Below are 21,437 nucleotides of genomic sequence, written 5' to 3' on the forward strand. Positions count from 1 at the left end.
GTCGGAGTGAGCGCGTGAAGGGCGCACGCGCAGTTTGGGAGACTCTGTTCTGCGGTTTTGTTGGGGATCTGCGGCAGAGGTGGTTTGGACCTTCGGATCTGGGAATGGTGTGGGTCTCCAGCAACGCCCAGGCTCCCTGAGTCCAGCGAGGGTTAGTTCATTGCCCTGGGTTCGGTAGGCGCCTCTGGAACGGTGTACCTCCTCCGCAGTGATGAGCGGCGCCCAGCCCAGTGGAGGGTGGTGGAAGTGGGGATGCTTCTGTGGACAAGGAAAGGAGCTCAAGCGTCAGATGCCTAACGAAATACTGGACGCTCAGTTAAACTTACATTTCAGACGCAAGGAATAACTTTAATAGAAGTCTAGTATACTAAATGGTATTTGTGTTTATCTGAAATTCAAAGTTTAACTGGACAGTGTGTTTTTGTTTGACAAATCTGGGAACCATAATCCCAAACCCCTCCTTTTCCATTTATCTGACTGCTTTCTATCAGGCATGGGGTGAGGGACCTTTTTCTATTCTAACAACTTCTCCAAGTTTGAGGCAGCTAATTATGTGGGCGGGGCTTTCTCATATTGGAAATAACGTGCCTTGAAACCACCTTTGTGATGCCAGCAAATAGGGCAACCTGGATGAAGTGAACAGATTCCTAGAAACATAGTCTTCAAAACTAAATCAGGAAGGACCAGAAAATGTGAATAGACGGATTACACCTAGTGAAATTGAAGCAGTAATAAAAAATAAAAAACATGACAAATAAAAGGCCAGGGCCAGATGGTTTCACAGGTGCATTTTACCAATACCTTTTTAAGAAGAGCTAATAAGTGCTCCTTTAAGAAGAGCTCTTTTTCTCAAATTAGTCCAAAAAATGTAAGAGAAGACTTAAAAGCTTACTTTACAAAGCCATTCTAAAACCAGATAAAGCTGTTACAGAAAAAGAAAATTATAGACAATATCTCTGATGAATATAGATGCTAAAATCCTTAACAAAATATTAGAAAACTAAATGTAGCAATGTGTCAAAAAGGTAATACACCAATACCAAGTAGGAAGGCAAGGTTGGTATAACATTCACAAATTTATAAATGTGATATACCACAAAAGAAAATGAAGGATAAAAACCACATGATCGTATCAATAGATGCAGAACAAGCATTTGGTAAATCCAGCACATTTATGATAAAAACTCTCATCAAAGTGGGATTAGAGGCAACATATCTAAACATAATAGTGGTCATATATGACAAATCCACTAGCAACATCATACTCAACATGCAAAAACTATAAGCATTCCCCTTAAGATACAAGATAGGGAATGATACAGGGATGTTTGCTTTCACCTTTTGTAGCCAACATAGCAGTGGAAGTCCTAGCCACAGCAATCAGACAAAAATAAGAAATAAAAGGCATCCAAATTGGAAAGGAAGAAGTAGAAGTGTCATTATTTGGAGATGACATGATAATGTATGTAGAGAACCCTAAATATCCCACCAAGAAACTCTTAGACCTGATAAATGATTTTAGTAAAGTAGCAGGATATACAATTAACATCCAGAAATCAGTTGCATTTTATATGCCAATAATGAATTATCAGAAAGAGAAATTAACAATCCCATTCACATTTGCTTCAAAAAGAATGAAATTCCCAGGAAAAAATTTAACCACAGATGTAAAAAACCTGTACTTGGAAAATTATAAGACATTGAATGAAAGAAATTGAAAAAGATACAAATAAGTGGCAGCACATACCATGTTTGTGGATAGGAAAAATGAACACCATTAAAATGTCCATACTACCCAAAGCAAACTATAGATTCAATGCAATTCTTATCAAGTTACCAATGATGTATTTCACAGAACTAGACCATATATTTCAAAAAATTATATGGAACCACAAAAGACCCCAAATAGCAATAGAAATCTTGAGAAAGAATAAAATTGGAGGAATCATGCTACCTACTATCAAACTTTACTATAAGGGTATAGTAATCAAAACAGCATGGTACTGTCATAAAAATAGACACATATATCAATGGAACAGAATAGAGTCCAGAAATAAACCCACACCTTTATAGTAATTAATATTTAACAGAGGAAGCAAGCATATACAATGGGCTAAAGACAGTTTATTCAATAAATTGCATTGGGAAAATTGGACAAGTATGTGCAGAAAAAAAACTAGACAATCTTCTTATGTCATACACAAGAATAAACTCAAAATGGATTAAAAACTTAAATGTTAGACTCAAAACTAAATGTCCTAGAAGAAACCATATGCAGTAAGATCTCGGACATTGCTTGTATATTTTTTCTTAATATATGTCCTCAGGAAAGGGAAACAAAAGTAAGATAGACAAATGGGACAACATCATACTAAAAAGTTTTTTCACAACAAAGGAAACCATCAACAAAATAAAATCCACAGAATGGATGAATATATTTGCTAATACATCTAATAAGGGGTTAATATCCAAAATTTATAAAGAACTTATAAAACTCAACACCCAAACAACAAACAATTCAATTAAAAAATGGGCAAAGGACCTGAATAGACACTTCCAAAGAGGACATACAAATGACCGATAGATATGTGAAAAGATGGTCAACATCACTGATTATCAGAGAAATGAAAAAACCACAGTGAATGTGTCCTCATACCACTCAGAATGGCCATCAACAATAAATCAACAAACAAGTGATGGCAAAGATATAGAGATAGCAGGGCCCTTGTGCACTATTGGTGGGAATGCACATTGGTGCAGCCACTGTGCAAAGCAGTACAGAGTTACCTCAGAAAATTAAAAATGGATCTGCCTTATGATTATCAGAGAAATGAAAAAACCACAGTGACATGTCTCCTCATACCAGTCAGAATGGCCATCAACAATAAATCAACAAACAACAAGTGATAGCAAGGATGTAGAGATAGTGGGGCCCTTGTGCACTGTTGGTGGGAATACAGATTGGTGCAGCTACTGTGCAAAGCAGTATGGAGTTACCTCAAAAAGTTAAAAATGGATCTGCCTTATGACCCAGCAATTCCACTTCTGGGAATTTATCCAAAGAAACCCGAAACATTAATTTAAAAGAATATAAGCACCCCTATCTTCATTGCAGCGTTATTTACGATAGTCAAGATTTGGAAGCAGCCCAAGTGTCCATCAGTAGATGAGTGGATAAAACAACTATGGGACATTTACCCAATGGAATACTACTCAGCCATAAAAAGAAGAAAATTTTGCCCTTAACAACAGCATGGATGGACCTGGAGAATATTATGCTAAGTGAAATAAGCCAGTCAGAGAAAGACAAATACCATATGATTTCACTCTTATCTGGAATCTAATGAACAAATTAAACTAAGAAGCAAAATAGAGACAGACTCATAGATAGAGATCAGGCTGAAAGCTCTGGTGGGGGAGTTGAAGGGTGGAGGGATCAAGCAAAAAAGGAAAAGGACTTCATGGACACAGACAACGTGTGGTTATTGATGTAAAGTGTAGCATAGAGGAGGGTGAAGCGTGGAGATGAAAGAGGATATAAAGGGGATACATGGTAATGAAAAAACTATAATACAAAACAAAATGAAAACTAAAACACTACCTTCATGAGATGGGTATTATTGAGATTTCATGGACCGTAAACACATCAAGCTAGATAATGAGCCTCAGGTGGGTTCTCCCATAACATGGTGCACCCATAGATCTGAGAGATGACCCTCAGTGGGGCCCTACTCTTAAGCTAGAGGTTTCCCCTTTTGGGACAATGATCCCCTTCCCATGTATTATCTTTTTGGAGAAGCAGTAAAAATCTGTACCCTTTTAAAATTATGGAGTAAAATAAATCTTACTCCACTTCAAATGATATCAAGATATCAATGTAGTTATTCTTATCTTTAGAGTATATCCCCTTGAAGAAGGACTGTGAAGATACAGTGCTCTGAACTCAGTTGTAATAATTCTTTTCTCTGTGTAGTTATCAACATCACCTTAATAAATAATCAAGTTCATTTGTGGCAGTTTTACAGTTTCAGTTTTTATGACCCCATTTGCCTATACACACATACACATTCTTTTCCCCACTGCTGTTGCCAAAACAGAGGATGTCATAGTGCATAAAATTTCTGCATCTTGTTTTTTTCACTTTACACTATGTTCTAGAGATCCCTCCCTATTTTAGAAATCTTCCTCATTTCCTTTTATATCTGCACAGTCACCCATCCTGTGTCTGTATCTCATCAATCCCTTAATGATGTACATTTGGATGGGATTCCAGTTTGGGGTGCAAAGTAACCATTTGCATATTTGACTTAATATTTTTGTAAGATAAGATTCCAGAAATGAGACCGAATGGTCTAAGTGTAAATACATATGTAATTTTCTAGGTATTGTCAAATTCTTCTCCACAGTAGTTATACCATTTTGTACTCTCACCACCATAGCATGAGAGAGAGCAGTGTTGGGGTTTATGGTTTAATCTCAGGAGGTCATTTTTTTTTAAAAAGAATTAAGCATAGTTGTAACACAGTATTATATTAATTCCAGGTGTATGATACAGTAATTCAACATTTATATACCTAACAATGTGACCACCACACTAAGTCTAGTAATGATCTGTCATGGTGCAAAGTTACCACAATATTATTGGTTATGTTGTTTTCACCTCTTTTCATCTATTCCACTACTCTGTTCTGGCATCCATCAGTTTTATCTCTCTTTGTATGAGTCTGTTTCTGTTTTGTTTTGATTTTTAGATTCCACGTGTAAGTTAAGCTATGTGGATTTAATGGACTCTTTATCTAACTTATTTGACTTAGCATAATGCCATTGTTGTAAAAATTTTTTGCAAAATGTTAGGTGCATTTGCCCAGAGATAGGTCTTGGCACACTAACATTCTGCTCCCTACAATGCTCATACCCAACATATAATAGGTACTCAGTATCATATAATAGGTACTCAATGTATACACACGCACACACCCAGATGGGAGGAGGGTGGGGCTTGGTGAAAAAGATGAAGGGATTAAAAAGTACAAATTGTTACTTACAAAAGACACAGGATGTAAAGTGCAGCATAGGGAGTAGAGTCAATATTTAATGACTATGCATGGTGCCAGACAGGTGCTGGAATTACCAGGAGAATCAGGAATTGGGGAAGGAGGAATTTTTTTCATTGCCTGGGTAAGCTCAGGGAATGGGAGATGATCTTTATCTTGCAGGTGAGGCATACTTTCCAAGCTGAGAGAGACGGAGAGAGAGAGAGGCATCATCCTGTTAAATAGTCATGGAGTTGGAAATGTGCAAGATGTTATCAGCAGATTGGCAGGGTGTTTAATGTAGTTAGAGCCCAGGGTTTAATATAGGCAAAAGAGTTGTCGGGGTGGCCTCAAAAGAAAATTGGGGTGAGAGTGTCAGGAGCCTCATATGCTGTTCTTTGAAGATTAATTGTTTTTTATTCTTTGGACTTAGAGACTCATGGACTTTTTTTTTTTTGAGGTGAACTATTGAGATGTTTTCTAAAAATGATTCCCATGACTTGGGAGTAGCATCTTAGTACAGATATTAGGGTAACAACTCTGGAATCAAGAGTTGGGTATGAATCTTACTTTAACCATGTGCCACCAGTGTGATCCTGGACTGTTCACTTATGTTCTTTGTGCCTGGACTTCATCATTTGCACCATGGGGATAATGACATCTATTTTCCAGGTGTTTTGTAAGAATTAAATGAGACATGCGTTGCTTGGCATATAGTCCTCTCACAATCAGTAATGACAGTATTCCTTTTCTGACTCTTGGATTTGAGGGCTCTTCAAGATTTTGAAACTATTTTAGTTGTAGTGACTTCTGTGGGGCCTTTTTTGGAAACCATTAGAAGTTTCCTAAGGCCAGCTTGCTGGTACCATCCCTGATGTGAGGTGCCCATGACTGGTGACAGGATGTAATGCTTTGTGGGCCTCATTGGACTTTTGTTGTGTCTTAAATGAAAATTTCCTGTGTTAATGCAAAAACATTTATCTTTTAGAAGTTAGGAGTTAGAAATGGAGTCAACATATCTTCAAAAGCACCTTGGGGCATGTCTAACTCAAGGTCTTGCAGAAGTGGCGAGAATTCGACCAGTGGATCCAATAGAATATTTAGCATTGTGGATTTACAAGTATAAGGAAAATATGACCAGGGAGGAACTGGTAAGTATGGATCTTTTAGAAATTTAGAAGAGAAAAATAATTGGTTCCATTTACCTGCTTTTTAAAAGCTCAGTATTATTATTTCTTACTATAGTAAAGTAGTGTGTTTATCATACAAAATCTTAGACAACATGAAAAAGTAGAAAGAAAAAAATTTCCAAAGAAGACTTCTATTTAGATTTTTAGGTATTCTAATCTTTTTTTCTACATGTTTGTATGTGGATTTGTTTACATAATTATGATCACACTAAATGTACAACTTTAATTCTATGCCTTTTATTCAAATAAAACAAGTTTCCCCAAAGTATTATACAGTTCTCAGATGGATAGACTATATTTTGCTTAACCCTTTCCCTACTGTTTGCAATTAAGATGCTTTCCAATTGTTTTTACAAGTTGTTTTATCTCTAATTAGTTGTGCATACTAATTAGGTACTGTTTTATACAATGCTAGAGACAAAAGGAAATGGCTGAATTGGAGCGTGAAAGAGAACTAGCTCTGACGGAGCAGGAAATGATGGAAAGGCTCAAAGCAGAAGAGCTTATCTTTCAGCAGGTGAGATGAGTAATAAAGTTCAGACGTGACTGAAATTAACAGTATCAGCCTAGGTGTGGGGCAACGCAAATATTGAAAAGCTCCCATGTCTAGTTACTCATATATAGTTTTCTTACATCTTCATCTTGATGTATATGTCGTCTTTGCTGGGGAAGCAGCAGCAGTGAGGGAGAAAAACCCAGAGAGAGCTCCCAAGCAAGCAGGGGGAGAGAGTGTCTTAGTGAGACCTCCGTGGTCAACCATGTGTAGGCTGATTGGGTGAGAGCAGACTGCAAAGTGCTCATTCAAGGCCACTAGTCATGAGTTTGGTGGGAGCAGTGTGGACTATAGCAAGGGAGATGGTAAGTACAGGTAATACTTTCAAGCAGATTTTTAAGGAAGGGGTTTTTGGGGGGGGTTTCTTTATTTTTTATTTTTTGCAACATAGGGGAGGGATTGACGTTAATAAGTAGAGGGGATGATTTCTAGAGTCAGCTTTCCATGGAGAAAAAATGGAAATTGAGTCTGTAACAAAGATTATGTAAGTACAAGAGCACTTCTTTTATTCCTTGAGTCAAGGAAAGAGGAGAGTATGGCATAGATGCACGTGGGTATATAGGATTTGTGGCACAAAGTTGAAAGCAGTTTCTGTGTGATTGTTCTTTATCAAGTAGGGACCATGATCATTTTTTTAAGAATAAGATGGTAGCCCTGGCTGGTGTGGCTCAGTGGATTGAGGGCCAGCCTGCAAGCCAAAGGGTCACAGGTTTGATTCCCAGCCGGGAGCATGTGGGAGGCAACCGCACATTGATGCTTCTCTCCCTCTCTTTCTCCCTCCTTCCCCTCTGTCTAAAAATAAATAAATAAAATATTTTTTTAAAAAGAATGAGGTGGTAAAGTAGGAGGTGTGGCGGAATGGTGAAGGGTTTGAAATAATGGCTTTGGAGAATGGCAGAGACTTGATTGAGGAAACTTAGCATTACTTTGTAGCACTGAGTATGAGTACCCTGATATAGTTGGAAGATCAAGCATTTATAAAGTTTCCATCTGATCTGGTTTAGTGATTATGTGATTTTCTGCAGTTAGATCTGGGTATCTGAGTGAAGATGTGGCAGAGGCAGACACTTTGACTGAAGTAGGTCTGGGGTAGCAGGACTGAGGAAATGAAAATGTTGGGAAGACAATGGTTGGATGAATGGGTCATGGAGTATTAACTGGATAGGGGAGAATTCCAGAGTGGCTTCTGGACCAATTTAATTTATGGGGAGATTCTCAACTAAATTTAAGTCACCCCTATAGTTCTACCATATAGTACTTAACTCTAGAGTTTCAACTTGAGTTTTTATATTTAAAAAATGGAAAGAAGCCAGTTATTTAATGCATTAATAAGAAGTATAGATACGGAAAATATCTTTTTTATCTCTCATTCTTTTTTAAAATATATTTTATTGATTATGATATTACAGTTGTCCAGTTTTTTTCTCCCCTTTATTCCCCTCTGCCCTGCACCCCCCCTTCCCACCAGCATTCCCCCGCCCTCCTAGTTCATGTCCATGGCTCATACATATACATTCTTTGGTTTCTCCATTTCCTTGAGATCATGAGATTGACACACTACGTACTGTGCTAATGAGGCACCTTCCATTTCCTATACTATTCTTAACCTTCCCCTGGCTATTTTGTACTTACATTTATGCTTCTTATTCCCTGTACCTTCTGCTCCTCCCCCAGCCACTCCTCTTGGATAACCCTCCATGTGATCTCCATTTCTGTTCCTGTTCTAATTATTTGCTTAGTTGATTTTTGTTTTTGTTTTTAGGTTCAGTTGTTGATAGTTGTGAGTTTGTTGTCATTTTACTGTTCATGTTTTTGATCTTCTTTTCCTTAGAGATGTCCCTTTAGTATTTCATATAATAAGGCCTTGGTGATGATGAACTCCTTTAACTTGACCTTATCGGGGAAGCACTTTATCTGCCCTTCCATTCTAAATGATAGCTTTGCTGGGTAGAGTCATCTTGGATGTAGGTCCTTGCCTTTCATGACTGAATACTAACTGTCTCCTTTTCTCTTGCTGCTTTTAAGATTTTCTCCTTATTTTTAATTTTCGGTAATGTAATTATGATGTGCTTTGGTGTGTACTTACTTGGATCCAACTCCTTTGGGACTCTCTGAGCTTCCTGGATTTCCTGGAAGTCTATTTCCTTTGCCAGACTGGGAAAGTTCTCCTTCATTATTTGTTCAAGTAAGTTTTCAATTTCTTGCTCTTCCTCTTGTCCTTCTGGCACCCCTATGATTCAGATGTTGGAATGTTTAACATTTTCCCAGAGGTTCCTAATTCTCTCTTCATTTTTTTTCATTCTTGTTTCTTTGTTCTGTTCTGATTGAACGTTTATTTCTTCCTTTTGTTCCAAATCACTGATCTGAGTCCTGGTTTCCTTTCCTCCACTATTGGTTCTCTGTATATCTTCCTTTATTTCACTTTGCATAGCCTTCATTTTCCCCTCTATTTTGTGACCATGCTCGACCAATTCTGTGAGTATCCTGATTACCAGTGTTTTGAACTCTGCATCTGAAGTATTGGCTATCTCTTCCTTGTTTAGCTCTGTTTTTGGAGCTTTGATCTGTTCTTTCATTTGGGCTATATTTCTTTGTCTCAGCACACATGTTACATTGTAAGGGGTGGAGCCTTAGGTATTTGCCAGGGTGGTGCAACCCACTTTCCTGCATTGTGGCGCTATATGTGGGGGAGAGGTCAGAGAGGGAACAATGCCACTTTCTTGGCTCTCACCCCACTTTCAGTCACTCCACTACCCACAAGTAAATTGGGCCCTTCTGGTGCTGATTCCTGGGTGGGTAGGTTTGTGTACATTCTAGGACCCTGTGGGTCTCTCCAGTGAACTGTCCTGTGATGCTGGGAGATCCTCCTGCTGCTGCAACCCCCACAGAATTTTACAGACAGAGATTTTGAGGCTTACTTTTCCAGTGCTGGAATCCTGGGTTGTGTGGTCTGTCTGGCTCCCCAGTTGTTCCTGCTGGTTTATCTACATGCAAATGTGGGATCACCCAGTGCACCAGCTGCTGTCTTGCCCACCCAGTCCTCCTCCAGCTGCTGCCTTGCAATGTCCTCTCTTCCCCAGCTGCTGGTCTCTACCCTCATTACCGGTCTGGATGAATGTTTCTTCTTTAACTCCTTGGTTGTTGGACTTCCATACAGTTCCATTTTGTGGCAGTTCTGGTTGTTTTTTGTTTTTAAATTTGTTGTTGTTATTCTTTTGGTTGTGCAAGGAAGCAAAGTGTATCTACCTACATCTCCATCTTGTCCAGAAGTCTCTAATCTCCCATTCTTGATACTGGGTAGAATATTTTAGGCACCTTGGAATGGATATGGTTGTTGAAAACTTTGCTATTTCTTAGTCTTCATTTTTTAATCATTTGGCTTATTCTTCTGGGGAAGTTGCAAAGTGTTGAGTTGCATGTCAAATAATCATCCAAACAGGCAAGTGTCCGCTGGAGTGGCCCCAACATTGAGTGAGGATATGCCCTTCCTCTTAGCAGATCCTTTGACTTCTGTCTATTTTGCATCTAACAGAATAAGAAAAACTTCCCAGCAGTTCTCCTTCCCCAAGAGAAATTATACCATTAATGTGAAGATACTTAACTTTCTTTCAGTCATTTAGTTTATCTTACTTAGATAAAATTTATCAATACTAGAAATGTAACATTTCTCTAGCTATCAAATGTTGACTATTATAAAGCAATTCACTGTGCATAAAACTGTAAGCATTATATTGGGAGTGAAAGATACAGTGATAAGAATATCACTGTATCACTGCAAAAGATTTTATGGCCAGTTAAAGAAGTGGGTTGGTGGGCAGATACAGATGAGAGTAGGAGAAGGAACATGTGGAGAGATGGACCAAGAGAGAAAAGCTTAAGAGAGTGAGGCTGAAATGAAGAGAAACAGACCTCTACATTCCACCTCAATCAAGTGAGCTGGTGATTCAGGATTCTGGTCACCTACCTGTTGATTGCAAGGGCAGGTATTCATAATAATAATGACTTGAAATTCCTTAAAAATTAGGTACTCTCCAACAAGTCCAGGTCCTCATGAACGAGATAGTATTTGTATTGCTGAATAGCCTATTTTGGAAATAAAAGCTTTTAAAAATTCACTTGAGTATCTTTCTAATGATTTTACTTTCCTTGTGTGAAGGAAAGAATTGGGTTTTGAAAATGTCCTGAAATGTTAAGAAACTATTTATGTTGACCAGTATGGTTGATATTTAAGAACTGTATTTTGCATTATTTTTGAGATATTAGATTTATTTAACCTCCTCTACCAATGTCTGAAAGTTGATTGAATGATATGTTCCTGTATGTCAGCTACTTGTCTTAATATAGAAATGCAAAGAAATTACTCTTAATAGCCTTCTGTGAATGTATTAACCACTGTTTATTATTTCTATGTGTTAAAATGTATAATTTTGTAAAATCAATTTTAAAAATGTAGTTTTAGCCTTGGCTAGGTGGCTCAGTTGATTGGAGCATCATCCTGTGCATAAAAGCATTGTGGGTTCAATCCCTGGTCAGGGCACATGCCTTGGCTGTGGGTTAGATCCCACATTGGGGTGCCTGTGGGAGGTGGTCAATTGATATTTCTCTCTTATGTTGATGTTTCTTTCCCTCTCCCTCCCTCCATTCTTCTCCCTCTAAACTCCATAAAACATGTGGTGTGACATTTTTAAAAATGTCAGAGAAATTTATAGTTTTAAAATGCTCTTAATGGGGTTAGCTTATTAGCATGTTTATGAGGTAGTGCCAGATTGATGGTGAGAAATTGTTTCTGGCTTAGGGGCTGGCAAACACTTCCCTCAAAGGTAGATATTCTAGAGACAAAATTGAGGATAGGTTTTATGGTGTATTAGGTAGCTATAGCAACAGAGAAAACAAATTTCCACAAGTATTTTATTGGTGAAATAAATAATAACGTTTTTCAATAGATTTTTTTGCAATATAGCTTACTACTGAGAAGAATTAAATTCTTGTTTAAAAAGATAACATTTCACTTAGTTGGAGTTCAAAGTTAATGTTCCCTATCACCAAAATTGATTGAAAATGTTTGTTAGTGCTGACCTGAAATGAGGTTTTATGTATTTATCTTTGAAAGTATCTTTTCACACAAAGGTCCTGCCAAATATTAATATCAGTCCATGTGCATATAATTTTGAGCATGTTTATCTCTTAGAAGGTATTTGTAGAATTCTGTTAGATTTTTTTCTTGATATTTGCCTTTTAGCATGCCACTGCCTTATTTATTAATCACGTCCAATTGAAGGTTGGCACAAGCTTATCAATTACACAGTTAAATGGATTTTGATATATGGAAATTTTCTTTTTACTTATATTGTGACCTAACAACACTCCAAAACTACAGTTTGAGCTTGGAGAATATATCTGCTGCATATTTGTGTGGGAATGGTAACCTAGCTTATCATTCTAGTTCTGACAGCACTGGAAGTATATAAAGCAGTGTGGCACTGTGATTCAAACATTAGTTGTTGAAATGATTTTTCTACGATGTAAGATTTATATATAAGTGCTGTTTTGCCTTATAATTTTAGGTTGAATTGGTTAAAAAATTATTAAGTCTGCAGCAAAAAGCTAATTTCCAGAGCCATTTAATATTTGATAATAGTGGTTGAGAATAGTCCTCATTTGGAAAAATTTCAGTCTTGACCCCGAGCTCAAAAATTCACAATAAAACATTACCATCATTAAGCCATGAAACTGCCATGTGGTAGGGCAAGTCAAGATTTATTCATCTCCTAATGCTGACAAAACCCCACAGGATTGATGATGGTTAAGTTCATAAGAGTGAATGAAGGACACTGTTGACACTACTGGCTCAATGCACATGACAGATTTTTTTGAGTAGCTGCTGTTGAATAATATAATGAATTCTCATAGGATTTAAGCACTGGATTTTCATGAGCTTTGTTAATTTGTCCAACTAAGCCTTTTACTGTTTCACGCATATTTTTATTATCATTTGTTGAAACACATCTTGGCAGATTTTACTTTTTGATGGACTGAATTAATGTTTCTCAACTTTTTTGAAAATATTATTGCTTGTAGTTGCCCCATGAAGACTTCATAGAGGCTGATTCTTCAATCACTTTCACCTTCAGTCACTTCAAATTCAGCACTGACTCCTTGAATAAATAACAACTGAGCAGTGTTGGGAATGTTTGTCCACTCATCAAGAGCTAAGGAAAACCACTCAGAGTTATTTGCTTTGTATTTAATTTACTATTGATGTTTCTCCCAATGTCATCAGCTCTGTGAGCAACTTTTCTTACCCTAAGGCTAAAACTGTTAAATAAGCTAGTTTTTTTCCTGGACTCTAAAATCAAACATGTTTTAATTAAATCACATTAGGAAAATGTGTTTCTTTTCTTGACTTACAAATGAGCCACTGGGAAACTTACTTTTGTTGCAACCTCACTTTAATTTTTGTGAAGAAGTTCTGTTGTGGTGAAAAAATTGTTATAACTTTTTATCAGAAAGATATTTCTGATCTTTTTTTCATGTGACTTGATAATACTGTAATAGTGCTTAATCTGGTAATATTGATACCATTGTATTGTTTTAGTACAGTGTCCACTGCTTTAAAAAGCACCATACTTTGCCATTTAATTTGATAATTAAACAATCCACTCTCCACTCTGTCTTAAAAGGGCAACATTCAAATCCATTTCCTATTTATATAATACATGATGGGTATACACTGATTAAAAATTAGTATTGCAGTATAGTGTTACTGTGGCACTGCAAAACTGTTGAATTATAATGGTGTCACTGTGATTTATAATGGTGTCACACTGTCCTAGTGTGCTGATCAGGGATGCAGAGTGAAAAGAGCATCACCTGTGGTCTGTGTTGCAACTACTCAACTGTGCTGTTGTGGTGGTCGTGGTGCAAAAGCAGCAAAGGAGTGACCATGCAGTGTTTCAATAAAACTTTATAGACACTGAAATTTGAATTTTGCATAATTATTATTATTATTATCTTTGATATTTTTCCACTTCTTAAAAATTTAAAAATCATTCTTAGCTTGAAAGCTGTACAAAAACAGGAGTGGGTCAGATTCAGCCCACAGAATTTAGTATGGTATGTATGTTGAGTTGGGACCAAATATATTGTTGACTATGAATGATTTCAAAAAATATACTTAGGATTTTCTCATTCACTCTCTGTAACCAAGTTTTGGTTGTTTGAAGACCCATCCATCTATACTTAGTGAGTTTTTATCTGAAAAAATTACTGTAATCTCATTTGTTGCTTCAAGAAGAACAGAGAAGATGACTTGATTTTGTACAAACTGCTTTCCTACAATTCTCAATTAAGAAGCTTCCCTTATAATTTTATAGTTCAGGAAATATTTATAAAAGCTAAAGTATTAGATAGCTGTGATCATTTATTTTTGTAAGTTTCTGAAATTTAGGTGGGTATAGAGTTAATTATCCTGGGACATTTCAGAGTGATAAAGGAAATTTCTTGCCATTGATTTGACTCTAATATGACTTCCTTATTTTTTTTTAATATTCAGCAACAGCTGGCATTCCAGCTGGAGTTGGAAATGCAAGAAAAAGAGAGACAGAGAATAGAAGAATTACAGAGAGCTCAAGAACAGTTAGAGAAGGTAATTTCAAGTTTTATGAATGTTTGTTCTATTTAAAACCTCTCAGGATTCTCAACCTGTTTTTTTCTAGATGTTATCGTGGGATTCATAGTCTAAAGACCTGCTGTACATTAGCTGTGTGACTCAAACGAGTCTTACAACATTTTTAGTCTCAGTTTACATTTTTTAAAAAAGAGATAACAGTATAATATTATTAGCAATAGCTCACTGAGTTATTTTAAGGATCAAATAAGATCATGGTTTAAAACTGCTTTGTGAACAGTTTTATAATAGTGATATTAATGGTTCTCTAATAGTGATATTATCAACATTTTAATTAAGAGATAGTTGTTTCTAATTATGGTGGTTGATATTGAAGGTTAAGTTCTTTGTAATATCAGGGTATTCTGATCTCTGACACAGTAGTGCATCTCTTTTCATCACGTTTGATGTGTTACCAACAATAATTTACATTTAAAATATGTTATCAGTGTGGATTTTTCATGTCTTTTATTAAATAATCTATGCGGTAACTTAAGTCAAAAAGTCCATCTCCATTTACTATGTCTGTGTGATATGTCAAGCCTCTAGTTTGACCAATGTTTCTTGTTATCCCAAAAGTATGTGTCATATAGACCGAACTTTTGAATGACTGAGCTATACTTTTCAGCTGAATATTTCATATTGTACTTGTATAGCTAGCATCTGTTATAAAATGTTATTCTTCTATTACATAATTAAATAAAAACAGAAGCAGATTTTATAAACTATGTTTATTAACAGCTTAGGTGAGAGCTTCATTATTTAAAACAATTTTTAAAAAGTTGTAAGGGTAAAATGAATTTAAAAAGATGTACTTTTAAAGGATAAATTCAAAGCTTTATGCATGGTTTTAAAATATACAGATGCTGATGCTATCTTAGTCTGAGTATAGTAGGCCACACAGATATACATGCCTGCACACACACACATAAATACAAATACATACCCCTTTTCTATTCAGTTAAGATTCCATCATCTAAAATGAAAAGAGAAAAAAAAGAATATCAAGAAGACAATGATCAAAATGATAAGAGAATTGAAAGTATTTTTTATTGAGATACCCTGATTGCTGTTGTCAACCAATGGTTGTTTGCACAATATTCAATACTATCAAGGATCCCCAATTTGGAGTGTGGTGAAGAAGGAAACTTTATTCAGTGCAAAACAGCTCAATAGTGATGAGCAAGGCTGTGAAAACAGCACACTGTGAACAGCTCCGAGGCCAAGTGGCCCTGGGGCCTAGTCCCTCTCCTGCTACACAGCTCTGCTTTGCTCTGCTCCATGCTGGTCTGCTTTGTGCTGCTGGTCTGCTCTGCTTTGTGATGGCATACTTTACCCTGTTCTGGTTATATATATTTGGTGGTTTAGCTCAGTCAAGGATGATACATAGTCTTCATTCTTCCCTGGAAAGGGAAAATGCACTCTCTGAGTCAGGCAGGGAGCTGATTTATATGGGCAGAAGTCTTTGCCCTAAGTCCCCAATTGGTCCATCCTTGTGCAAATGAGGACTCCAAAACCCCAGTTTAGTCCAAAAGGCGCTGTCCTGATTGGTCACTCCTGATTGGAACTGCTCCAGTGGGATGGGGAAAGCCTCAGTCTTGCTGGATGAAATAGGATTCTAGGAACTTCTTTATAAGGGCTAGCTCAGATCGTAGAAACACAGTGCAGTCAGGCAGTTCAATGATGGCTTCTCTGTGGAGTGCAGCTTGCATGAGAAACCCCTGTGCAGAAATGGCTGCTAGGCTCTGTTTTAAAAATTTGAGCCCAGTGATACCCTTCTTAGTAACTGTCTTTTTTCCCTCAAGGTTCACACTATATTTGAATGTTTGAAATTCTATGATTTGTAGGAGGGATTGGATTGTTTTGTGGCTCATGATTTACTCTCTGCATGCATCATTAGACCTTGTGACCAGAACCACAATAACTTCAATAGTCCATATTTCAAGTGGTTTATCACTTCTCACCTCTCTCCTGCAAAGTACACCTGCCTTGCCTATTGCTCAGAGGCAGGTCCATTTATGTCTTTTCACTCTGGCCTCTTGGTGGCTGCAGAGATACAATTTAAACTATCATTTGCAAAAGGAAATTTATTGGAAGGATCTTGCATTGAAGAAAGGGTATTTCAACTAAACCTCGAAGGGCTCTGGTACAATTGGGAGGATGAAAATCAAATGTTACCTGGGTTCTCAACTCTGCTATTCTCTGGTCCTTAGTTTCAGTCTCTCTCACAATTGCCTGGTTTGCTGCACACAGTGAAAGACATAGTCCTTGAAGGCTCTTGGGTTTCACAATGTTGTGGCTCCTACCATCTGAGAGTAGTGAGTTCCTTTTTTTTTTTTTTTGCTTCTTAGGGAAGGATTCTGACTGGCTTAATTTGTGTCAGGTATTCATCCATTGGCTGGGGGACAAGGTCCCATGAGAATATGGACCCCTTGCCACTATAGCTATGTGGTGGTGGACTAAGATGTTACAGAAGAATGGAATGGCCTTGAGAAATATACCAGATGTATTCCTATAATTATGGTGACCATATACGTGTTCATGAGATCACTAATCTTTAAACAGTCAAAATGAATCAGCTCAAGATCATTTAGGTCATCTTGCTGTCTTAAAATGAAAAGATAGAGGCCATAGCAAGGCTTTGTTGGTTGGAAGAACTTTTTCACATCAAGAACAAGGCCTCCCATGTGCTCGCAATACTATAGAGGGCATTGCTCAGGTACTGTGGAAGGATTCATGTACTGGATAGTGACTGGGGCCAGGTTAATTTCTTCAGAAATATTTACCTCTTTTTTACTGTGTGTATAATTCTATTTAACTGCAAGTTCTCTCTAAAACCTCATATTCTAAAAGTTTGTTAATATTTTTGTTTTGTCACTTTTTATATTTGCTAATATTTGGCTTCAGCTTTGATGTTTCAGTCTATTTCATTTCATTTTTAAAAAATTATATTTAATTGTAAACAAAACATGATTGTCTTCTATTAGTATAGAGTATTAAAAAAGACTGACTGGCAGTTTTATATTAATCATATTCAAATAACTCCTTTAAGAGTGCTAACATTTCCACTATTAAATTGATCATAGCTTTATGTAAAAATAAAAATGTTTGAAAATTAAACATGTAATCAAAATGAAAAGTATATTCAAAGTATTTTTCTTTGTTTATGTATTACAGGAGATGAAAATGAAGATGGAAAATATAGCTAGAGATGAAGATACTTCATCCCCAAAGGTGAAAAGAAAATTTATTCTATGTTAAGCTTTATTATGATACATTAGTAGCTACATTTTTAAAACAATTTTATTTATTTATTTTTAGAGAGAGGGGAAGGGAGGAAGAAGGAGAAGGAGAGAAATATCAATGTATGGTTGCCTCTCATGAGCACCCTATTGGGGACCTGGCCTGCAACCTAGGCATGTGCCTTGACTGGGAATTGAACTGGTAACCCTTCTGTTTGCAGGCTGGCACTCAATCCATTAAGCCACACCAGCCAAGGCAGTAGCTAAATTTTTAATCAGCAGATTATCAAAACTGATAGGCCAAATATATATTCTAGTAATGTCAAGACACAAATATGATGTGTTTTAAATTTTAAAGCAAAACCTCAAAGTGGATAAAAATTCGACATTTTGTTTCTGTTTGTATTTTTAAAAACAAGAATTTTATGAAATATTGACACATGCTTACTTACAATGATATGTTTTATATTTCTGAATGTATTTTTACACAAGTTTTAGAATTTATTCCTAGAATTCTCTTATCATCAACACACATTGATTCATTCCATTAACTAACAAGGCTGAACTTTGATGTCATTCAGAAATTTCTTATCAAAATTGAAAGAAAATCAGTGTATTAACTTTGAAATCATTTAAAAGTTGAAATGAGGGGGAAATGGGACAACTGTAATAGCACAATCAATAAAATACATTTAAAAAAGAAAAAAATGAATTTTATGATTGTAGGGTACAGCAGCAGACTCAAGCAAGACACTAGCTGAAATTAGTGATCGATATGGGGCACCTAACTTGAGCACAGTGGAAGAACTTGATGAACCAGTGCTCTCCGATGTAAGTATCTTTAGGAGACTGTTTTGTGAAAACCAGATTTTCTTTTTTTACTTTGGAAAAGCCTTGTGCATATGAGGCCAGAGTTGGTTGGTAGATGGGTGTTTTGCTTCATATAAAGAAAACCAGTTCCCTAATAAGGGTTTTCCACATCCCTATTTGGTGCTCTGCCCTTTTGTGGACATGTGCAGCTGGCCACAAGGTGAGGATGGGCATATGTCTGGCTCCCTTCAAATGTGTCAGCACTAGTGGCACAGTAGCTGGAAGTTTGTGTGGAGGTAGCAGTGTGCCTTCTTGTGCAGAGGGTGATATATGTATTTTGGAGTTAGGTGTTGAAATTTTTGAAGTATGTATTTAAAATAATTTGGTGAAATATATAATCTTTAAATTTGGGGGGCAATATTTTGGTTCTCAGCAGCAAACCCTGGAACCAAATAAGTATCTTGAGGAAAGTATATGCTTTTATAGTAGTATATAATTTTTTTCATTTAAGAAACATACAGTGCTTTCTACATACCAACAACTGTGCCTGATGCTGTTGTGAATAAGACAGTTTTTTACCTTGTTTAGGGGAGAAACAGACAACTGACTAAGAGATTAATAGTCATTGGTAGAATGACCAGGTAATTTATTGTCCAAATCTCAGTATGCTTTGGGAGTGAAAGGAGGAGTGTTGATAGTGAAGCAGATCAGCAGGTGTAAACGGAGACTGTCCTGGCAGACAGATACGTTTAGTCACCTTAATCCATGTGCCCTGACAAGTGGGACAGCAGCCTAGTTGAGGAACCTTGGTCAGCGAAGGCTTCCTGAAGGAAGTCAATTATTTGTCACTCAGTGGTGGGATGGGGGCTGACAGCACAGCAAGTGTGAAGACCCAGCTAGCAAATACTATAGCGAGTGTGAAGCAGGGAGGGAGGAGATAAGGAAGAGGAGAAGGCGGAGGCCAATCCATGAAAGGACTCCTAACCTGGGTTTAGATTATTAGATTTTATCCTAAAGGTCAATATGATTAGAACTTCATTTTCAAAAGGCCATCTGACTACAGCATATGAAAGAGAATGGAGTGAACACAAGAACTTTGTGAAACTATTATAGTCACCCAGGCAGAGCTGACATTGATGGTTGACAATAGCAAATGGTGTTTTTAAAAACTTTTCAGAAGGTGGAGCTGGAAGAACTGGGTGATAATCAGTCAGTGGGAAAACTTTTATTAAATGTTTTGGTACTATGCAGGGTGCTAGAAAATACCAGTGAACAAAACAGGTTGGGTTCCTGCCCTTTGGGGGCCATAGGCCATTGGAGAAGGTGCTGAGAGGACAGGGCAGGGAAGCATGACCCAGCCTGGATATGCCTCCTCAAGGAATTGAAGTTTAAGGAAGTTTATCAGCTGAGATAAACCCAGATAGGAAGATGCTTTCAAGGAACTGACATAGTACAGTGTTGTGGCTGGGTTGCAGGAAGCTAGGAGGATGGTGTGAAGCTGAAGAAATGCATAAAGGGCTCTCTTGTCAGGTTAGAAATTTTGAACTTAAGTGCAGTGGGACTTGTTGAAAGGGTTTAAGGATTAGATGTGTGTGCTTAGAAAGTGGAGAGAGGATTTAAGTGGTCAGAAGTGGAAACAGGAGACCACTTACGAGGTTATTACAGTCATCCAGATGCAAAATTACCAGGGTGCAAACATCAGCAATGAGTAGAACTGAGATCTGATATTGACTGGGAGAATAAGGAAGAGAAAGAATTCAAGGATGATGCCCAGATTCCTGCCTTGGGCAGCTGGACTGTACATTTTTGAGCTTCACCGTTTGTTGAGTTGAGGAACAAAAGAACAGAAAGTAGGTTTTGTGAAAATGATGGCTTCAGTTGTAGACACGTTGAATTTCAGGTGACTCTGAGATAGGCAGGTGAAAATAGCCAAAGGCCAGTTGATGTATAACACAGGTCTGGAGGACAGGAGAGAGGTCCAGGCAGGAGATAGGAATTCAGCAGTCATGGGTTAAGCGAAGCTAAGAGGGTGAGTAAGGCATCTAGGAGAGCATACAGAATAAAGGAGGGGACTCAGAATGAAACTGTTAGAAATCTAGCATTTAAGGGGTAGCTACAGGAAGAAGATTCCTGCAGGAAGGATAAGGATATCAATAGAGGATAGCAAGAGAAGCAGAAGAGAGGGTGGGTTATAAATACATCAAGGATACAGTTATTATATTGAATTTGGGTTTTATTTTAAATTATGAAAAAGCTTCATTTACAGAGTCACATCGAAATTTCCTAAACTCTATTTTCTTTGGCTTGTACACTTCCACAGTTCTAATTGTATTAAAACATATTTACTTTTCATTTTGCTTTTTAGGTTGCATTAAACAATGATCAAGATTTATAGGATCAACCAAGCTAAGAGCAATAAATTTTTCTGCTTGTTTCAAGTTTCAAAATATGAAGTCCCAACTGTATTTTTTCTTCCAAATTTGAAGTCTATTTTTTTTCTCCACAGATAGCTTTATAAATGGGCTTCCAGGAAGGCCTTAAAATCCTGCTTTGGATTCCCTAATGCAACCGGTTATTCATATGATCTCATTGCCAGAACATGAGAGTTTCCCAAAGCAGCTAAAAGGGGAAAATGAGAGATAAACTGTAAAGAATATGTGTATCTGAGGACAAGATTACCTGAGATGAAAGTAATTGTCTGTGAAAAGTGGGACAGGATGCCACTGTGCCAGGAATATTCAACATGCTTTAGATTTGGCATTTCCTCCTGGGATCCACCTGCAAAGATTTCCCCAGTTTGCTTGGAAGTGATGCTTTGTAGTGCCACTTAATCCTTTCTTATTGATGGGGCAAGGATGGGTAAGGATACAGAGAAGCATCATTTGTTCTGGAACAATCAGTGGACAATTGCACTGGGTACAGGCCATGCAGCGTGCTTCCTTG

General features: G+C 37.2%; 1 protein-coding gene across 1 annotated transcript; it reads left to right on the forward strand.

Moving 5' to 3' along the window:
- The first annotated feature begins 40 nt into the window (after positions 1 to 40).
- Positions 41 to 18,848, forward strand: DYDC1 (DPY30 domain containing 1). The gene is made up of 6 exons (XM_028511122.2): positions 41 to 151; positions 6,022 to 6,184; positions 6,639 to 6,740; positions 14,329 to 14,421; positions 17,620 to 17,676; positions 18,411 to 18,848. The coding sequence occupies exons 2-6, from the start codon at positions 6,038 to 6,040 to the stop codon at positions 18,588 to 18,590; spliced, it is 579 nt and encodes a 192-aa protein (XP_028366923.2). The 5' UTR covers positions 41 to 151; positions 6,022 to 6,037; the 3' UTR covers positions 18,591 to 18,848.
- Positions 18,849 to 21,437: the final 2,589 nt, after the last annotated feature.

The sequence above is a fragment of the Phyllostomus discolor genome, chromosome 5, assembly GCF_004126475.2.
Source record: "Phyllostomus discolor isolate MPI-MPIP mPhyDis1 chromosome 5, mPhyDis1.pri.v3, whole genome shotgun sequence".
Classification (NCBI taxonomy): domain Eukaryota; kingdom Metazoa; phylum Chordata; class Mammalia; order Chiroptera; family Phyllostomidae; genus Phyllostomus; species Phyllostomus discolor.

Excerpts from the sequence above, each read along its gene's own strand:
- DYDC1 (XM_028511122.2), top strand. The coding sequence starts at position 6,038 with ATGGAGTCAACATATCTTCAAAAGCACCTTGGGGCATGTCTAACTCAA. Across the intron at positions 6,741-14,328 it reads AAGAGCTTATCTTTCAGCAG|CAACAGCTGGCATTCCAGCT; the intron begins GTGAGATGAGTA and ends TTTAATATTCAG. Across the intron at positions 17,677-18,410 it reads AAGATACTTCATCCCCAAAG|GGTACAGCAGCAGACTCAAG; the intron begins GTGAAAAGAAAA and ends TTATGATTGTAG.